A 22,489-nucleotide genomic window follows, 5' to 3' on the forward strand; every position below is an offset into this window, starting at 1 on the left:
TCTATGGGGACTTGTCAACTGCTGTGACTGAAAGATTTTATTGTGCATTAAATAGAGGCCCCGAGGCTAGGACTTTTGTTTTTGACAAATCTAAAGCTTTTGTTAAAGTTTAGCATGCTGGTCTTCTCCATAAGCTTGCTTCAATATGGTGAATCTAGTAATGTTTTTGAGATTTACAAATCTTATCTTTCTGATCGCTTTAAAGTCATCCTCAAAGGCTAAGTTTCTTCCTTTCCATTAACTTCTGAAGTAACCCCAAGGTTCTATCCTTGGGATTACCCCATGTTTTGTTTCTTATATACATTAATGATCTTCCTGACAATCTTACATATAAAGTGGCTTAATTTGCTGACGACTAAACTTTATACTCCTGTCTTGAGCACTGAACACTGAGCAACTTTCTCATTGAGTCCTCTTCTTTACGTCTTCTTGGATTGTAATTTACTACTGACTTTTCATGGAAACCATATATACAATCAATTGCTAAGTTAGCATTTGCAAAGGTTACTTCTCTTTATTGTGCTCGCAATTTTCTTACTCCTGATTCCATTCTCTACCTCTACAAATCTCTTATTCATCCTTGTATTGAATACTGTTGTCTTATTTGGACTGGTTCTTCTAATGGTGCTCTTTCTCTTCTAGACAAGGTTCAAAAATGCATTGTAAATGTAGTTGGACCTGCTCTGGCTGCCAACTTAATCCTCTCTCGCATTGTCATAAGGTTGTGTCTTTTTCTCTTTTCTACAAATAATATTATGGTTGCTGCTCAAAAGAGCTATCATCTCCATCATAGCTCAAAAGAGCTATCATCTCTAGTTCCATTAAAATAAATTCATTCTCACTTGACTTGTCATTCCGCAAAGTCTCATCTTTTTACTGTATCTGTCCCTGCATTTACAAAAAACTTTTATTTGTCTAGTTTTTCCCCCCTACTTTAGATAAATTTTTAATTAAAAATAATAATATAAGACATGATTTCAGAAAAGACCTATTTTCAAAAAGATTAGTTACAACACTATATTTATAAAGATTGGTTAGGAAGTAGTGGAACAAAATTTAAATGAAAAATCAATAACTGTGAGACTTCAAGGAGAAAGAAAAGCAAAGAAAGAAAGTTGCTAAAATAATTTTATCCCAAATAGTTCTCATATAGAGTTTATATTTTGTCAACAAAACACATTACTTTGTTCAAAACAGATAAAACTTTTTTTTTAGGTATATTTCTTATATTTAATGGATTTTTTTGGCTTTGTTACTTGTTTAAACTACTTTTTATTACTAAAAAATCTTTCTTTAACAAACTGCTATCAATTAATTATAGAGAATTTTTTTTTTTAAATTCTGATAATAAATATTTAGGGAAATTATATGCTTCAACATTATCAGGAAAAATTACATACTTTTCACCACCTGAACTCAGGGGGAAAGTACTTGAAAACAGGGGAAAATCAGGGAATACTCTGGGAAAATGGATTTCTAAAACTGCCATGAACCCTGTAATACATTGTAAGCACAATGAGTTGAGTTTAAGTTCCGGTTAGAAATAATACAAACAAAGCAATTTTCAGTTGCTTATTGAAGCTGCCTAGTACAACTCCATTCACACAAATGATATTTACAAATAAAACCATGTTGCTTCTTTGTAATCAGGTTATTGAGTAAAAAATACTTTATCAGTTTGTTATTAATAATTCTTTCCATTACATAAAAACAAATAGATGTCAAGAAGGTAGGTCTATAATTACTGGGTCAACTATTATATGTTGACCCAGTAATTATTGACCTTATTTGTATTGTCAATTGTAAAAATACCTTTAAAAAGGTTATTAAAAATACACGATATTTCCTTTTTTGTTTGAGAAAGAATATTATCGGATTGAGTTTATTACTAGTTTTGCTATTTACAAAATTAAAGAAACTACTGAGGTTGGCTTTTGTTCTATTTACAAAATATCATTTTTATTTCTTTTGCTTCATAATGCTTTTTAATGGAATCTGAACATTTTGAGGTAATTGATTTATAAGCTGCTTTTTCATCAGATTTACCTGTTATTTTGATCTCTTCCATGCAATTGCTTTGTCGTTTATCAATCTTTTAACATAATGAGGATAGTTTATTTTAAGTAGTGATTTATAATTTACACTTACACGCACTTTGTTACATATTGTATAATGATGATATATTGTATATTAAGTATTGAAGTGATGGTGTGACAACAATCTTCAATATTAAAATGTTTTTAAAAGATCCAATCTGTTGACTAAGGAGATTTATTGATATCTTGGTCTGCATTTTTACAACATTAACTGCTGAACTGAAATTTCATCATTATTATAAAAGCAGCCTAAATTAAGTAAATAGAATTACATGATGATCACTAGTCCCAATGGGCAGCTCAATGCCCATTGGAACTTCATTTCAATGCAAAGATCTCTAATAAATAGAGAACTCATAATAAGATCTAAAATGTTATTTTCACGGGTTGGTTAATCAACATACTGAGTATGATCATATTTGTTTATAAAATGTTATGAAAATATCTGGATCTATCTGGACCATGATAAAAGTCCCAATCTATATTGGGTAAGTTAAAATCACCTAGTATGACCAAATTTTTTTTGATAGAACACAACATAGAAAAACATTTTACACTAGTTTACAGATAATCAACAGCTTCTGTTGAAACCACAACCACTATTGTGGTAATATTAAAAAACCACAACCACCTCTGTTAATAACCAATAACTCTGAAAGTGATTTTATAACATATACTCTAAATGTTAGTAAATGCCCATTTTTCAGTGTGTTTGTTACAGATAGTGGGCTGGATGTTTTTAGTATTCTAAAAGTTGTTCATTAATTGCTAACAATCTGGATATTATCTGCTTGTTCTACTGTTGTTGGAGTTGTGGTACTGGTTTTAGACCTTGGTGCACAAAGTAGATAGATATAATCTCTGAATGGTCATACTTTACAAAGTTTTGAAAGTTTTACTATTGGAAGAGAAACTGAAAAAAAAAAGTTACCTGAAAAATAGGCTATTTTACTATTGATTAAGTTTATATAATAAAAAAAGTCAAAGTAAATTGCTTTACAATTTACTCCCATCTATGTAACCACCCTTGGCGGCAATAATCACTTTACATATTTTTAGCATAACAGCTTCTCTAGTTTTTCAATTTTATGCCACCACTAATGATTTTTTTCCTCATACTCTTTTAACCATTAGACATTAACTTTTTTACATTTCTCTTTAGTTTCTCCCATAGAAGTTTAATTGGAGAGAGTTCTGATAATTGGGGAGGCCAATTCATCTTATTCAATACTTGATCATCTCTAACTCACTCAAGTAGTTCTTACAAAGTTCTTAAAAAGATAATGATCCAAAGAATGCTTTGAATCATTATCTTTTTGAAAAATGAATAGCTCCCCAATAATTCAATTTGATTTTAAAAAGTCATGTTATACCTGATGGTATAACATGACTTCTCAAAATCACCGAATACACTTCTTTTGAAAATATTCCTTCTATTTTTACAATGTCACCTGTGGTGTTCCCATCAAAATAGCTTTGAACTATATCACTACCCCCACCATGTTTCACAGAAGTACACTTTGTTTTATTAATCGCTCAAAATCTTCTTTTGTAGCCAAAGATTTAAAACTTTGACTTGTTGGTCAAAAGAACATGTTTCCAGTCATTGATGGTCCATTTTTTGTGTAACTTTGCCCACTCCAGTCTTTTATCAATTTATTTTGGAGCCAAAGGAATGATTTCCTTGCAACTATTCTGCTACCAAGCCAAAATTCACTCTAGATAAAATTACATTATATAATTTTCACATAAACATCTAACTTGATAATTGCATGATTTATTAACAATTAACATAAAGATAGGACTTAAAATTAATTGCATGATTATCAAGTGATTAACAAAACAGTATGCTTATGTAAATAAACGTTAAGCCTAACTTCAACTAATTTAAGAATGTAATTTGTTAACATCATAACTTTTATCAAAGTATTTTATTCAATAAATTATATTGCCTAAATTATCTTTTAATGCAAAAACTAAAAGCAAAAAATTTACTTAATTAAAGCATTTTTTTAAAATACTGATGTTCAAGTTATGGATAGTAATATCTATATTATATACATATTACTATCCATCATCACATATATAATATTATTATTATTGTTATTATTATTATTATTATTATATATATATATATATACACGCTTAGTTTTTAACATTTGCTTTTATAAATGAGATTTTTATTGTAAACTCAATGTATTTAGGTGTGCACCTGAGTGTTTGAATTTTGGAAAGTTTTCTCATGCATCTGATTTGTGGTCATTCGGAGTGACTGTTTATGAAATGTTTTCACTTGGAGCAGAACCTTGGTCTGGTCTTAATGGATCTGAGGTAAAATGACTGCAAGTTTGGTTAAATAGTATTAGTAATATATATTTATATATGTAGATGTATACAAACATACATACATACATACATGCGGTAGTGGTGTAGTGGTAGAGCGCTCGCTTCATAAGCGAGAGGTTCCAAGTTTAATCCCCACCACATCCCTGGCAGTACTGCGCTCAACTTGTTTCTCTGCACAGCAGCCTTGTTCATCAAGGTTCGTGTTTCAGAGTTATAGGGTTGAGAGAGGGTTATACCAAAAATAAGTAGCCTCCTCATCTGTAGTGGCCTTCTCAGCCTTCAGGAAGTAAATTAACATAAAATAAAATAATAAAAAAAGAAACAAAGCATACATACATACATGCATACAACCCTAAGTTGATGTATGTGCTTCCTAGTATGTTTTACCTATTCAAGTCAGTCGATGTATGTACGCTCCTCACATGTTTTACTTATGTTACATCACTTATGTACCAAACGATTATTTTTGTGTTTTTTTTATATTTCTATTATTAGGAGTTAGATTTTTTAGAGTTATTTAAATAAGGAATTGCAAAAGTGTTGAACTCATTTATTAAAAGTAATTAACAAAGGCAATTTTTAATAACTGGGGGCACTCTTCCTGAGTGATTTTTTATAACATTTATGAAAGTTATGAAATCAATAACAGTTTTTTCCACAAGAACAAGAGCAGCTTTAAAAAATTACTTTAGTATGACAAGGTTAATAATACTTATTGAGTCATTTAAATAAGAAAATGTTTTTGTTTGTTGAAAATTTTACTTACAATTCTTATGTTTATGTGTATTGCAGTATTTTCGTTAGGTTGAGTTTTTAAAATGCTGCAGAGTATTTAATTGCATTTACAAACGTTTTGTTTTACTAAAACTAAAATATTGACCAAATAAGAATATACTTTAAAATAAAAATTATTTGATCTTTTTATTTGTTTCAAATGCATTACGGTAAAGTTTTTTCTGCTTTGATCTGGCCATTATCGACATAAAAGCAGTGGGATAGAAACAAGAAACTAAGTTTTTAAGATTTAGACATTATAAATAGTGGGATATAATAAGTAGTGGAATTTAGAGACTTTCACTTTTTTTGTTTGCTGGATAATTTTCAATATTTGCAGGGCACAATTGTACGCTGGCTTTTCTTCCTCTGACAAGTATAGGACTTGGACATTAATGTCTTGAAGAGAATTCACAAAATCATTTGCTGGTTAAATTTCTTCTGACTTTACTTTGTTGGTTGCTAAACACTTAACAGTAGCCCCAATACCATCAACAATTCCTTTGCCATGCATTTCTGCAAAAAAATGCCAAAATATTATATTGTTAATTTTTTTTTTAAATGGTTAGACATAGCATTATTATTAAAAATGTGAACTTCTTGAGTAAACAATGAACTTTCACATAGGAATCTAAAGCAAATTGCATGTTTTTGTGGTAAGTACAAACGCATATATTGTGAGGCAATAGCTTGAACATTTATTGGTTGTAGTTCACAAAACCTACTAAATTCAATCTTGAAATTCAAATTATCATATATAAAAAGCTTGTACGCTTCTTTTAAGCTTAAAGAAGATGACAAACTTGAACCTTAATCTTCTTTCCATTTTCAATTAAAACTAAGTCCTTAACATATGGTGACAATAATGTCACCTTCCCAGTAAAACTTTTCAACTATTATTTAAACTTCAGTCAAAGCTGAATTATTAACGCTATTTAACGGGAGAGTAGTATCTTTGTTGAATGACTTATTCAGCAACCTGACTAGGAGTTCGTAGCGTTTTGCGGGATCTTTAGGCAATGTTTTCTTGACTTTTCTAGAGTAATTTTTCTTATGTTTGAACATTCATAATGGCAGAAAAGGTCATTTTTGCAGAAGTTTTGATGTTTTTGACCTTTTCCTATATTTTTTCTCTTTATTTTTTTTTTCCGGATCTTGTTTTATTTGTTGACAATTAGCTTTTTAATGATTGACATTGATAATTTTTTTCTGTTCTGAATCACGCTGTAAATAAGCAGCTTGATAAGTTTTAATAGTCTGTTAAGAACTTTTTGCTATTTAAAAATGAAAAAAAAAATTTGTTAACCTTTTGCCTAAATAACTTTAATTTATTAAAACATATTTAATATAATAACTTATATAAAGATTTAAAAACTCTTTAGGGAATTGCAATGAAAAACATTTTTCTTCTTTGTAAACAGTCGTAACTTTATAAAATATATATTTAAATTAATTTAAACCTCTTAAGAGTTGCGATGAAAACGTAAGTGTGCATTTTGTAAGCAACTAAAACTTTACAAAAAAACTCCAGAACTTTGGTAAATGCATGTAGTTTTAACTTATGCTACACAAATTCAAAAGTAGAATGTGCTTTAACTAAGCATAGTTATTCAAAATTTTAAATGTAAAAATGTAACATTTAATATTATTTAGCATATATTATTAAAAAATTTAAGTTTTTTAACTAAATTTTAGAAAAAACAATACTTTATTATGTTTAAGTTTACATAAGTTACATTTAAATTGCAAAAGTTGTTTTGTTATTTTCTTGAAATATATATTTTTTAAAGTATAAAATCTGACCAACGACAATTTGAACATTTTAGCTTCATTTTCGCACTAAATAAATTCGGATTATGCAAATAAATTTATAGTTAAAATAACATTTTACAATGAAAAAACTTACAGAAGCATATAAATGACCTAAATAAATTAATTTTAATTCTAAAGGTATGTTTTAAGTAAGCTTTCATGTGTCTATATCAATATTCATTTGCTAAAAGTTGAAAAAAATGGTAATAAAGTTTGAACTCTTTTTCATTTTCTGCTGTAGAGTTGCTCATATATGTATGCATAAAAGAAAAACATAAGACTTTTATCTACTAATAGTGTTTAGATAACAAATTCTTACCATATTTTTGTTACAATTATTTATACGGCATTTTCAGAAAAAGAAGAAAATTATGAAAGAAAAGATTGCTGCCCCATGCCAAACTCTCAGTCGATGTAGCAGCACTCCTTTGTGGCAGCAGGCTAAAAGATATTCAATGTGTGTACTGAAGCTACTGGCAGCAGGCTATTTCAGTGTGATGTCAGAGATGTTATCTAAACACGCATTCATAGTTATATATACATACATATATACATATATGTGTGTATGTATATATATTTATATATATATATATATATATATATATATATATATATATATATATATATATATATATATATATATATATATATATATATATATATATATATATATATACATATATGTATATATATATAATTTTTTTTTTTGCAGGGCTTTTTAGATATATATTTTTTTTTAGTTAAATTTTGGATTTTTTTTAGTTAAAATTTAATTAATTATAGATTTTGCATAAGATTGATGAGCCGAATTTTGAGCGTTTAAAGAAGCCATCATATTGCCCTAGCACAATATATTCTATTATCAATAATACTTGTTGGAAACATATTCCCAAAGAGCGTGGTACATTCAGTACTTTAGAGAAAGAACTTTTAAATGTAAATTTAGGTTCATTAAATGTTAAAAAATTTAATTTAAATTTTATTTTAAATTTTATATTACTTCTTGTTTTGTTTTTGTTGTACTAATAATGCTGTTGCATTCTTTTATGGGTATTTATGTATTTTATCAACTTTAAAGGATCTTTTTTAATAATTCTTTTAACTTGGTCTACACATTTTTATGCCTATTACCCTTGATAATGCTTTCATGTTGCCACCACACGCAATCTCTCCTAGTGTACTTTGTAAACAGTTGAACTGGTTGCATTCGGTGAACTTTGTAAACAATTGAACTGGTTGCACTCAAAAAATAATTGAACTTTTAAAATACCTTTTGTAAGGTTACGATCCCCCATAAATGTTCTAAAAATAATCAAAATAAAAAAATTCCTCTATTTTCTGGTTTAAATATGAAGATTCCTCTATTTTCTGGTTTAAATATCTCTTTAAATATAAATGGATTGAGAAACAGGAACTTAATTAAAGCTTTTTTTATATTTTATCGTTTAATAAATATTGCAATGCACATATTTATGTGAAGACATTGGTTTTGTCTTATTACAGAGCGCTGTGTTATAGTTTCATTATTTTTTAGAAAAGTTTATTGTATATATTTAGAATTAAATAAATACTTTTCTTTCAGAATAATTACAGAGTAAGTTTAAATAATTACATTGTTTTTTAATTTTTTATTGAGTTTAACTAAATTAGTTTTTAATTCACCTTATCCATTTTAAAAGAAACTTTGATAAAAAAAATATATCAAATTTCTGTATATAGTTCTGGTATATGGTGGTGTGTGGTATATGGTGTGTGGTTTATGATGTTTTAATTCAGTTTTAAACTAGTTATAAGAGTTTTTTTTTATAAAAATAATGTTTGGATAGGTTTTCCTCAAAAATGGTGTGCAATTCTGAATTGAATATGAAATCAGTTTTGAATGACATTTTTGTACAACAAAGTGAAACTGTAGTAGCATTTTAATAGTTTCTTTAAAATAAGTTTCAAATATTTTGGAAGAGAGTTTATATTTCATTTATACATGAACTTTAAAACAAAATGTTAAGTTTGAAATTGTTTAAGGCACCATGTATATTTAAACAAAAGAACAGCTCTAAGAGCTCTAAATACAATTCTAGCCGCATGTTTTTGTTTGCTATAAAAAAATTTTTTTTTAACTATGTATAAAAGAAAAATATAAGATTTTTAAAGACTGAAAATGTAGAAAATAATTCTAAATCTCATACTAATAGTTTTTGAGATTTTTTTTCTAGAGAGTCTTTATGAAATTTACTCCTAAAGTATTGTTTGTTTTGTTTGGTTTATGGAAAAGGGAAAATTCATTTTTTTGATTGAAAACATTGGAGTTATCTGCAAATAAAATAAAGTTTAATAGCTTTGGTGTTCAATCATTTTAGTATGGTAATACTAAAATGATTGAAAACACCACAGTATTTCTGTTTACTTCTAGGTTTTTAAAGTGTATGTACTGTTTTTTGTTTGTCAAGTAATTTTCTAACCAAAGTAAGTTTATATTTTTTAGACCATAATGTTTTATAAGATGATTTACTGTTTCTAAAGTGAAAGATCAATTGCTCCTAAAGTGACAGATAAATGATGAATTAACTTATTGTGTGATCAGTTAAATGTTTTTTTTAAACCTTATTGCTTACAGTACAACATTGTTTTCAGTTAAATGATTGTATAATCTATTATACATTATACGTCCATACATTTTTGAGAAACAATAGAAGACAGATATAATTTTGCGACAAAGTTAATATATAAAAAATTGTTTGTGTTATAACACAGACTTATTTTAATATAATACTGCTAACTTTATCAGATTTTCGACTTTTATTAGTTTTTAGGCATAATAATGCTGTCTGCAACTCAATTGTATTTAGTTTTGATTCATTAATTTTTTTTATGAGGTGTGAGATAAGAATCAAACATTGGAGGAATATTTCGTCCTTAATGAGCTAACATTAACACATTCACAAAAATCTGTTTTCAAAAAAAAAATTTTAGCTATTAGCATCATATCATCAATTAAATAACTGTCAATTTAAAGCTTTTTTTGGCGGAATTTTTTGTGTATTTCCATCAGCGTTTTTTAGCAATTTTAAATATTATAGTTTACTTGAGTACATATTGATTTTTTAAATTAATTTTTATTCATTTTGTTTAAATGTTTTGATTTTTAAAATTTTTTCATAAAGTTTTTTTTTTTCCTCCACAATTTAAGTAAACCATTTTTATCCAGAGCAATAGAAGTGTTTTTGAATTATAAAAAACTTTTTTAGAGGAAATGTTGTGTTAAGTAAAGTTCATAATCATAGCACCGCATTATTGAAAAACAAGTGCCCAATTAATGCAGTTTTTTAAAAGGTTGCAAAATTGTATGGATCTGTTAAATCAGTCTTTATATGTACTTAACCTTCTTAAAAACAATGCCAAACCAAGTTTCAAGTTTTTTAAGTTATACGCTGACTTTATAAATAGCATTAACAATTATGTTTTTAGAATTTTGGGTAATAATTTCAATGCACAATGACTCATAATCTTTTTTATTAACACTGAGACCATTTGGTGGTATAAAGTTAACAGAGTTATGGATAAAAACTGAAAAACTTTTTCTTATTTCTGTAGTCTCAGCACTAAAATCTTTATTTATAAAGTTGTTCATACCTTTAAGCATGCACATTTTCAGTTTTGTCAATATTAATGAACAGCTTCAGAACTATTGCTCTGTCCTGCTCAATGTGGTCTCTCAATTTTTGTATTTTTAATGTCTAGAATTATTTTTAATGTCTTTTAATGTCCTTTAACAATTTATGCACTTTTCATTCAGGTTCAATCAATAATTGATTTCAACTTTCTTTTATTCCTTTTATTCTTAAATTATTTATATGCAAACGATCTTCTGTCTCTTAGTTTTTTTATGATTTTTAATAAATCATTTTTACCTAAAACTTCAGTGTTCATTTGTTTTTTGTTTAATGACTTCAAACTTTAACAAAGTTATTTCATCCTGTGCAAAAATAAGTTTTTTGATTTCATTGTATAAGTATTCTGAGAAAATTAACTTATGACCTGTTGAATTCATTTACAATATTATTTGTTTTATTATAATTTTATTACAAACAGCTTAAAACACATCTACTTGGGCTGAACATGTTTCTACGATTGTATGTGAGGTTTCTTATGTAATTCTTATGTAGTGTTCGTTTTTCTATGAATAAATAACAATAATTAATCTAGAAATGATAATTTTTATTTTATTGTGCTTTTATCCTTTTTAAAAACCTAAAACTACTTTCTAAAATCTCAAAAATGCGAAATTATAAAATAATGCAAGTCCTACAAACATAGTTATGTACTATATATACAAATATATCTTTACAGGTACTTCCTTATGAAGTTACTGCTATATCAGCAAGAGTTAGTGATATGTCACATCAGTTGTGTTATTCTCAGGGGGATATTATTACAATTTTTGAATCAAAGTAAGATTCCTTTCTTTAAAGGGTTTTTTTATTTAAAAGAAATTTTAATCAAAATTTATTGATGATAATAAATTTTTAGCAATAATAGTTTTATGTGGAAAGGTCAAAATCGAAGAACCGGAGCTGTGGGATTTTTTCCAAGTGAATGTGCAAACTTAAAACTTGGTACAATTTCAGGTAAATATTTTATTTTCATCCTAAACTTTTCAGTATTTTCAAAAAAAACACAATAAAATGAAGTTTGATTTTATGTGTTTCAGATATGCTTGTTGTAACTTCAGAAAATATAAAAAGGTAAGCGTCTTTTTTAAAAAAATTACATCAAAAGTTGCATCATCAACATTGTCATCACCATAATCATCATCATCATCAACATCATCAAAACATAATACTTTTTTAGTTTAGGTTATTGACCAGCATTGTTGTTGATTCGATCAATTGTTGACCATGATAAATCAAAACTTTATAAGCTTACTTTAACTTTTAAATGAGTCTAATAAATTTTTAAGTAAGCTTATAAAGTTTTGATTTATCATGGTCAAGACATCTATTATTGATCACCTAATCATCCATGACCAACTGCAGTCAATCATCCGTGGCCAACTGCAGTTGAACTTGTTTTTATAAAAAAAACATATTTGTGAAGCAGATGATCAAATCATTTTTCAGACAAATTTTTTTCTTCAGAAAATGATAATTCTTTTATTAAACAACTAAATGCAAAATTTATTTAATTGTTCACTAAATTCTGTTTTTATTATTATTACTATCTTTTACTATTTATTATTATTACCTATTACTATTTATTGCTATTATTTCTAGTTTAATCTTAATTCCAGTATTGTTGTTCTCTGGTAGTTTAATGATAATTGTACTTGGTTTTCCATGTAGGACAAGCAATTGGAATTTTCCAGTCAGACTTTTCCATTGAGATTTCTTTCAAATTTTAACCAGTGGTACCAATTGGTATACCTTTTAAGTGTACCAGTGGTGCCTATTGATTAACAAAGTTTGAACTTTAAATCTAAGCAGTTCAAAATTTATGGCTTTTTAAAATTCAGCCTAAAAAGCCCTGCTTTTTTTTTCAGGTCCACCATTATGGACTTTAATTCTTAACGAATAATGAATGTGAATTAATGAATAATAAATATGAATTTTATAATGAATAGGTTAAATTCTTATGGAAGAATATGGCAAATAGTTGCAGAAAAAATGTAGAAAAGATGACCCTATATAAAATTTATGATGGTCATTTTTTGATTTTAAAATGGTCAGTTAAATTTGTTTGGTAAATCAGTTTCTCAGCCATGGTAAACATTTAACAATGCTTCATAGGAATCATGCTAGAAAGTGAATGTCATCTCACAAGATATACACCATTGCTTGGAATTTAATCTTTTGAAGTTGTTCCTAAATATGAAAAAGAAATGTTGATGTGAAGTACTGGGCTATCAATAATCCATGTCAAATCAACAACTTACCTCATTTAAAATTCATAAAACTTTAACTTCTCAAATTTGCATTGTGAAAATGTTGAGAATTACAATGATAAAATTTTGCTATATTTACCCTTATTTTTAGCTAACTTCTGAAAGCGCTCAATTAAATACCACAATACCATGCAACTTTCATTATTCCCAGTATATTAAATCTCACATCTCAGAATCTCAATAAACAATATTAAATCTCACATCTTATCTCAGGCTCTAGAGGCTTTTGGAGAATCTTCAACAGTGCTGTTAACAAAAGTTAGTTTAACATTCCATCTTTAATTCATGAGACTGATCTTATTGCCTCGTCTAAGAATAAGTAAGAACTATTTGCAAAGAACTTTTCTACTAATTTTACTCTTTAATCTTATGGTCAAACTCTTACTTTTATTCCAGTTTAAGGTTAACCTATTGTTAGAAATTCAAATCACTCTAGCTTCTGTTGCTAAAGTCATATCTCAATTAAATTCTTCTATGGCTTGTGGTCCAGAAAACAATCCTGTTATAGTCTTACAAAAGTGTTCTCCACTCTTTTTAATTCCCTCTAAACTATTTAATAAGTGCTTGACTGAATCTTGTTTTTCTGCCTGCTGAAAAATGATAACTGTGGTTCCAATTTTTACAACTATCATTCTATCAGTCTTCTATCTGTTATTAGCAAGGTCTGTTAGTCTTTGATCAACAAATTTCCAACATCCCATTTAAAATAACTTACTGCCAAACAATTAATACAATTTTTGATCTTCTTGCTCTACAGGTGACTTGCTAACTGCTGTGACTGAATAATTTCATTGTGCATTAGATGGAGGCAGAGAGGCTAGGGCTATTGCTCTTGACATATCTAAAGCTTTCAACAAAGTTTGGCATACTGGTCTTATCCAAAAGCTTGCTTTATATGGTGTATCTAGAAAAGTTTTTGAGATTATCAAATCATTTCTTTCTAATTGCTTTATTAAAGTCATCCTAAAAGGCCAACACTTTAACTTATTTCCAATGACTTCTAGGATACCTCAAGGTTCTATCCTTGGTCCTTTTTTGTTTCTTTTTTACATTAATGATCTTCCAGACAACCTTACATATAAAGTGGCTCTATTTGCTGCTGACTCAACATTATACTCATGTCTTAACAAAAAATCTTTTCTATTCTTGCTTCCTATGCTTAGAACAGGCAGCCAATCTTGAATCTGATCTTACTTCTGTAACAGATTGGGGTTTGCAGTGGCTTGTGAATTTTAACTTTAACAAAACTCAGTTATCTACTGCAAACAACTATTGCAACACTGTCCACATTCCTATATTGATGCATGCAACCCTCTCACTGAGTCCTCTTTTTTATGTCTTTTTGGATAATCCTTCACTACTGACCTTTCATAGAAACCATGAGACTGATCATTCAGCAATATCTTATATTTTTGTTCTTTCTGTTCCTACATGCTCTAAAAACTTTTATTAGTCTAGTTTTTTTCACTTTAACCCTCTCTTCACTTTAACTGCACTTTAACCCTCTTCCAACTTACTCTTAACCTACAACTTTTCAAGTCTTCTGTCAACTGCTGCCTTGCTCTTCTACTCCGTTCTTTTTATTCTAGTAACTCTAAATTTAATAGTGGTTGCTTGCTGTGAGTGAATCAAAATTGAAAAATAAAACAAAAAAACTTGAATTATTCACAATATATATATATACAATCTATAATGGAGATATACAATCTATCATGGAGAATCTCTATAAAATCTATAATGGAGAATGTGAGCTCATATAAGGAATATTTTGTCTAAATTTCAAAATGACTTATCTTTATTATTCTTAAAGATAGCAAAACCATCTTTTTATTAAGATAATATATACGCCTAATATATACCCTCCTTTTTCATATGAAAAAAAAATTAAGTCTATGATATTTCAAATAAGGAAGATAATGAAATTCTATAATGGTGGACATGAGCAAAAGCATTTAAGCTGAATTTTTAAAAAGTCTTAACTTTGAACCATTTGGATTTGGGAGCTCAAACTTTACATTTTTTCTTTTTTTAGTGTATCTTAGTGTTTTCTCAATACTGACATGCAATTCTTATGTAACAATTTATTCAAAGCTAAATTTTGTTTAACAATTATTGTCTTGCACTTGTTTAACAGTTGTCAAAAAAAAGTTATTGTAAGAAAAAAAGTAATTTTATATAATTAAAAGTTTTTTTACTATTTTCAATATATAATGTAGAAATTGGAATTGAATAATGTAGAATTTTCTTTGTTATATCTTGAAAATCAGGCTCTAAAATTTTTTAGGATTACACATTTTTAAAGTTTAAAACATTTAAAAAATTTAATAGTGTATTTATTTAAAGACAAATCTTGTATTTTAACTTATTTATATTGCTCATATTTTAATAGTTCTTAAACTTTATTTGCAAATAGATTAAATTGTTATGCAATACTTAAAATAATTTCAATGACTCCCTCCAAATAACGATTCTTTGTAAGTCTTTGTTAGACCAAAATTTAATACCAATGTATCAGTATAAACCTAATTGTTTAAATTAATTATTATTGTATATTACTTATTAAAGCTATTAACTTTTTAGAATAAAATGAGGAAATTTATAAGGTCAAATCAGATTTTAGGTCGAAGTAGATTGTGGCTGTCAAGCGAAAACCTGTCAAGGACTGTCAACCTCTAGTCAAAGTGTTTTGTACACTAAAACAGTCTTAAAAATTTTACTACAAAAAAAAAATTAAGTTCAATTGATATTGATAAAATAAAGTGATGGTAACTTCCAGATGATTGAGTTTTATTATTTATAATTTTTTAGTTGATGGATGGATAAAGCAATGGTAACTCTTTTGAGCAATGACTATGTAGTATTTCTAGGAAAGAGAAAGAGATGAAATTTTATGGAGATGACACAGGAGCTCAAGCATAACAGCTAGAACAGGTTTAGCAACATTTACAATGCATTTTTGAGCATTGTCTGAAATAGAGAGGGATTCATTAGTAGAACCAGCCTAAGTATGACAACATTCCATATATATAAGAATGCATAAGATATATAGAGGTAGAGAATAGAATTAGGAGTAAGAAAACGGCAACAATGTGAGCAAAAATTAGAAAAACAACTCCCAAAGTTTTAAATTTAGCATACAATTAATACTACAATTTAATTGCTGTTTTAGGTGACTGTTGTAAAAATATGGTTAGCAATGCAATAAGACATTTTCTATTTAAGCATTTATTACTTTGGATTTACTACATAAAATATGACATTTTTTAATTAAATAATAAAAAAAAATTCATACAAGAATTATTACTTTTGATTGATTGAAATCTTTACTCATTAAATTTTTTTCGAGGCATTTCCCTGCTATTTTTTTTATTACAATAAAATTCAATTTTATCTTAAATCATGTCAGATGTTTTCTTTAATTTATTTTATTTTGTAGTTAAAGATAAAATACCATTTTTTGGCTGCAATTAGCACGATATCTGCATCATATAATTAGTTATGTTAAAAGCTTCTTTTATATATTGTCATTTACTTTACGTTTCACTTTATTAGATAATTTATTGAGGGAATTTTTTTAGCTTACTTGTAGAAAATGTTAGCTATGAGCACTATTTACTAATGAAACAAGTAAATTTAAAAACGAATTTTTAAAACCCAATGCTTTTATATGTTATTAAATTTTATATTTTGCAATAAATTTTTTCTGATATTACTATTTTATTTTATTAACATTCTGCTGTATGCATATGTAAAAAAACAAAATAAATCTAGGAAAATGCATGTGTAAAAAAATAAAAAAAAACTAGGATCTCGAACCACAAACGTTCCGTTTACGAAGTCAACGCCTTATCCAAATAAGCTAAACGCATGTATAAGCAAGAGAACAATTAATTTACTTTTTTTTTAAATTATAATTCTTTTTTCCATATAAAAAAATAAACTTGATTAAAATTAACTAAATTAATTGACTTATTGCATAACTTATTATTGAATATTGGATTGTCATCAACCAAGAGTATGTTTGCAAAGAAAAGTATGTATGAAGAAATATATTATCAGGAAGTGACTCAAAAATTGATTGCGAGATTTGATGCTCACAGACAAACAAAGGCTAGGAGTTAATAAAAGCATTGGGAAAAAAACTCAAATAAAATTAAAAGTTTATTTTTATTTTGCTTTTATTTTATTTTAATTTTTTAAGCTTGAAGCAAAGATCATAAAAACATAGTTTAATTCTGATAAAAAATATATGATTTAATTTAAAACTAATTTAATAAAAATATATAATTTTATTCTGATAAAAAATAAAATAATTTAACTTAGATTTTAAAAGTATATAATTTAATTTAGATTCAAAATATATTAAAGTTTATTAAAATTAATGGTAATTCTTGGATTTAACTTAACTGTCACATTTATTTAAAAATATTACTAAATATTGTTCAATATTTAAATTTTATTTATTCTTTAAAAAAATTAGCTCATTTTTATCGCAATTGTTTTTTTGGTTTTTCTTTCTAAACATTTTTTTATTACTCAAAATTAAATTTTAAATAAACGGCTGCATCAAAAATTTACACAAAATGTAAATTGAACTTTTTTTTTATAACGCAAGTTAAAATGCAGAAATTATTTTTAAATAAATTATATATACAGCAATATAATTTTAATAAATGATGTTTGATAAAGTAATCTTAGCTTTCACAACAAAATTGTTAATAAAATAGTAAACTTTTAATAAATAAAGTGAATAAATTAACGTAATATTTTTATTTGTTACTCGCTAATTTTTTTAAAATAAAAAGTCATTTGTAGTTGCAAAGCCACTATTATAAATTTAAGAAATAATCATTTAAAAATTCAAAAATTTAACATATTTTATACATTTTTCACAAAAATTTAACATATTTAATTTATTTATGCAAATGTCGAGATAAGAAAGAAATTTGTTAATATCAAACATTTTTTAAAATCTGATATTAAATTTAATTATTTACTATTAAAAAAGAAAAGATAAAAGAAAATAAAGATTCTCTTATAGTAATAATAAAAAAGAAGTTAAATAATATTTAACTTGTTTTGTGATAATTTTTATTATTACAGTAATTTAAAAAAGTTAATGTCTTTAAAAAATAAAAAAATAAAAAAAATTTTATGATGTCAAATTCACATAAGGCTATTGCATTAAGCATTTTTTATTTAAAACAATTTTTATTTAAAAAAATATTTCCTAGGTGTTTCAGATTCGAAAACCCTCCCCAATTAAAGTTTGTAATAAATATGTTAAGGTATTGTATGCCAGCATGTAAATGAATAGCAAATTTATATGTTTACATCCGAATATATCCGTGTTATGTCAGTATTTAATAAATTTGTCATTATATGTTAGTATTTAATAAATAGTAAATATATAAATTTCAATTTATAATATATAATTTATTATGAGTTTTTTCCTCTGGCTATCAAACCTAAATATTATAACTTTGCTGTTGTTGAGACCAGGTTTGCAAAAAGCTTCATAATTAGCCAGATCTGAAGCCGGGACCCTGGTCACTATTAACTGGAAAATATCTAAGTTTAAAATCCTTGCTATTTCTAATTTTGTTGTTTGTTGAACTTGTAGTAATTTCTTTTTATCGAGAGCACTTCTTTATTGAGACTTCTTAAGTGTCTGCATTTTAAAAGTTCATTTATACAGTGGTATTCAAAATTATCGATTTTTTATCAATTACTCAAACTATTTTATAGCTTTTTAGAAAAAAAAAAAAAAAAAAAAGAAAAATTTTTTAAAATTTGTATTTGAATCAATTGTATAAGAATTTTGGTGTCAAAATCAATCAAAAAACTATAATAAAAAAATCTGTTTAAAAAAAATAAGGCCATGCTTTAATTCAGTATTTTGCATGACCACCAGCTGCTTATAGAAAGGCTCAAATATGTTTAGGCATAGATTCATCAGATGCATACAAAAATCTTTTGGAATTTTGTTCCAAATTTATTCTAATGCAAGATTCAATTGTGCAATTGTGCAATGCTTACAAAATTCTCTTTTAATAATTTTTTCTCCATCTATGACTAAATATTTTCAAGAGGGTATAGATCTGTTGATTGTGCTAGCCAGGGTAGAAGAGTAATATGTTGCCTTTGAGACTATTTTTTTCACCAAGTTGGCAGTATGTACTGTTGTGCTATCCTGTTGGAAAACCAAGTTTTACCCCTCTAAAAAAAATAAAAGCTTATTTTCCCAGGTCTTTTTGTAATTATAATGGTTAATTCTCTCTCTATAAATTTTAAAATCTTATCTTCTCATAAGAAAGGCCTCTCCATATACCAATCAATCTTACTACTTGTAATCTTGGCACTCAAAGTCTTTCTTATATTTCTCTTAGCTATTCTTTTAATGATAATTCTTGATTTACAATTAACCTCAAAATTTAATTTATCACTAAAAATGATCTTAGACCAATCTTCTGCTGACCAATGAAGTCTTTATTTATACTACTTATATCTTTTAATCTTATCTGCCACCCTTAAAAGTAGTTTTCTGGTAGCAACATAACAATCAATACCTTTTTTATTAAGACACTTTATAAATGTGTTTTAACTAACACTAACAAAGTCAGCCTAAATTTAGTTGACAGTTCTTAGCGGCTAATTTTAAAATCTTTCCTTTTATACAATAAGCTTTGATCCCTAGAATTAAGTGTTTGTTAGTGAAATTATTGGTCAATTTTTTACATCATTTAAAAGTTTTTAGTTTTGGGTGTTGTTTGGATACAGCATAATAAAATACCACATAGTCTTGCTATTTCTCGTTGACTTTTTTGATAGACCGACTATTTGTCATTTGACTTCTTGTGATACTGATTTTCTGCCCATTCTACTGCTTTAGGTGTGCCAGGAATTTGCTAATTTGTGGAGGTGAATTACAAAAAAAAAAAAAATTCTTGAAATACTGGTAAAAAATTGATTTTTTCAAAAATTTATTTGTAATTTATATTGGTTAACATTATATCGGTCAACTTGAGTACAAGTTTTTAGCATTCTGGCATAATTCTTTTAACAAGTTATTAACTTTAAATTAACTGAACTTCTAATCTTGACACAATTTTAAATAAGTAATTAATAGGGTTGCTTTAATTTACCATTAAATTACTCAGAATTAATAGGATAAGAATTATGTCATTAGAAAACTAATTAATTAATTAACTCAAAAATTAAAAGGTTTATTAAGTATTTTTTATTTAAAAAAATTAATTAAGAGATGATTAAATAGCCTTCAAAAAAATGTGACATATTTTTGAAAACCAATGTAATATGTTCATTATCTCATAAATGCAGTTGCAATTTGGTCATTCTATTCCATAATCTTTAAATGGATTTACTTCTTTTTTTTGTTTTGTTTATTTATCTCCCATCTTTTTTTTTATTAATTTATCTCCTCAATGCCAAGAAGGCCATTACAAACAAGGAGGATACTTTAATTGTGGTTACAACCCTCTACAAACTCTATAGCTCCGAAACCACTATATCATTTTAATCATAAATGAAGGGCATCTTTTCTCCAGGAATAACATTAACATCAATGTTTTTCAGCAGCAAGTTAAATAATAGTTTCCCTATATCTTCTTTAAAAAAAAAAATTGTAGCTAAAACTTCAAATATTAATCTTGATAATATGCTTCAGTAAATATTTTGAAAAAAATTTCTCTACTTACCATTATCATAATAATTTAATAACTTTTCATCTTTTTCCATTGTGATAGTTAAATTGATCACAACAAATTATTTGGATTGTGTAGTCATGCGTAAACATGTTTATGGGTAAATTGTTGTATTTTCATCTGTTTTTATTCCAAAAACAACTACTTTTTCTAGTTTTTTTCTACATTATAGAGAATTAAAAGTTTCTTTATATCTTAGGATTTCACATGTGTTTGTTTATGACAACTTTTTTTATTTATTAAACCAATTGAACATCTTTATCATTTATATTGTTATTTTCATTCATATCTTTGAAAATTTAACTTAAATTTGAGTAACTTTAATTAGTTATTATTAGAAAACTTGTATATAGCAATCTTTCAGCTAATGAACATTATGAACTGTCTATAAAATCATTAAAGTGAATTGCATACAAGTATGTGAGATACTTGAATTTTACAAATCTTTAAAGAAAAAATGCAAAAAGGTGCTATATAATATATTTTTCTTTTAATGTGAAAAATACAACAACAAAAAATTCTGTTTTTCTTTTAATAAATAGATTTTTAATTTATTTTTAACTTTTGTTTTAAATTAATCAGATTTAAAAAAGTAAACACAGTTGCAGTTTAATATTGCTCTTGCAGTTTACCCTTAAAAAATATTCCTCTTGTAGTTTACCTTAAAAAATATTTTTCTTGAGATATCAAAACTTTATCAAGACTTGATAAAACCTTGATAATTTAGTATTTCAGTGACAGTTTGCAATAAGTTTAGATATAAACTCATAGTATTTTTAATATTTATTTTGCTTGTGGTGTGATTTAATTTTAAAATTAAATGTTTGAAGATCGTCTTTTGTTTTAATTTACTTGTGGCTATGATTGATTACATCTATTCTTACTTATATTATAAGGTATAATATGTTTGTTGATGTGATTTTATTTATTTCAAAAGTGACAAATTAAGTTAAATATACATTAATGATTTGTATGGTTAAGTATAGCTTTCTTATTAAAGATATTATCTTTCTTATTAAATATTTTAATATTTAATTTTTGTTTAGTGGAAGAAAGATTTTTCATCAAGAGGGATGGCAATTAACAAGTCAATGTGCATATGGCTTTTATCAAAACAACAACATAAAGAATAATTTTTCAGGTTAGATTTTATAGAAATTCTATCTAGTTGCAGTGTGAATAAAATCTAGCTGGAATCAGCTAACATATTTACATTGCAATCGTTCCATTCTCAAATACAGTATAAATTGTTTTTATATTTTCAGATATTGTTTTTTTCTAGCCAATGTTTTTTATTTTTAGATACTGTTCTTATAACAAAGGATGTTCTTACTGATGACTCTTCTTGTAAGTAAAAGATTTTATTTTAATTTCATAAACTTTTTTTTTTTCTATACTAATTTTTCAACTCTGACTACTTTTAGGCAATGAAAGTCTTCTTTCCATGATGGAAAATTCACTTCATGAGAAAGAAAGTTTCTGCAGTTCGAGTAGTGCAGGATCTGCAAGTGTTGATTCTGGTTGTTGTGAGAGTGCTAATGGTTCAGATTCGTCAGCTAGTTGTTTAAAAGATGGTTTCTTACATTCACAACCAATAAAGGAAACACCACCAATAAATATTCCTTTTAATTTGCAAAAATTTACAGAAAAAAATGAATTAAGACTATGTTCAACTCAAGGGTGTTTAAACATGACTGGTATATCATTGGACGCTATGTGCAAAAAAGAAAAACAGTATTGTAAAATTTGTTCAAATTTAAGTAATGAAAGAAATGATTTCTTCAAATGTCAGTTTTGTG

General features: G+C 26.4%; 1 protein-coding gene across 4 annotated transcripts in view; it reads left to right on the forward strand.

Annotated features, from left to right (window-relative positions):
• Positions 1-22,489, forward strand: part of LOC100208784 (activated CDC42 kinase 1) — a 43,416-nt gene that overhangs the window by 17,692 nt on the left and 3,235 nt on the right. For all 4 annotated transcript variants that reach the window (XM_065799100.1, XM_065799098.1, XM_065799099.1 and 1 more), the window contains exons 6-13: positions 4,301-4,427; positions 7,812-7,964; positions 11,376-11,476; positions 11,556-11,653; positions 11,737-11,770; positions 21,737-21,831; positions 21,993-22,037; positions 22,115-22,489. The exon at positions 22,115-22,489 is cut by the window's right edge and continues 414 nt beyond it. In XM_065799100.1, coding sequence (XP_065655172.1) covers positions 4,301-4,427; positions 7,812-7,964; positions 11,376-11,476; positions 11,556-11,653; positions 11,737-11,770; positions 21,737-21,831; positions 21,993-22,037; positions 22,115-22,489 — 1,028 coding nt within the window. The remainder of the gene's footprint in view (positions 1-4,300; positions 4,428-7,811; positions 7,965-11,375; positions 11,477-11,555; positions 11,654-11,736; positions 11,771-21,736; positions 21,832-21,992; positions 22,038-22,114) is intronic.

The sequence above is a fragment of the Hydra vulgaris genome, chromosome 06, assembly GCF_038396675.1.
Source record: "Hydra vulgaris chromosome 06, alternate assembly HydraT2T_AEP".
Classification (NCBI taxonomy): Eukaryota; Metazoa; Cnidaria; class Hydrozoa; order Anthoathecata; family Hydridae; genus Hydra; species Hydra vulgaris.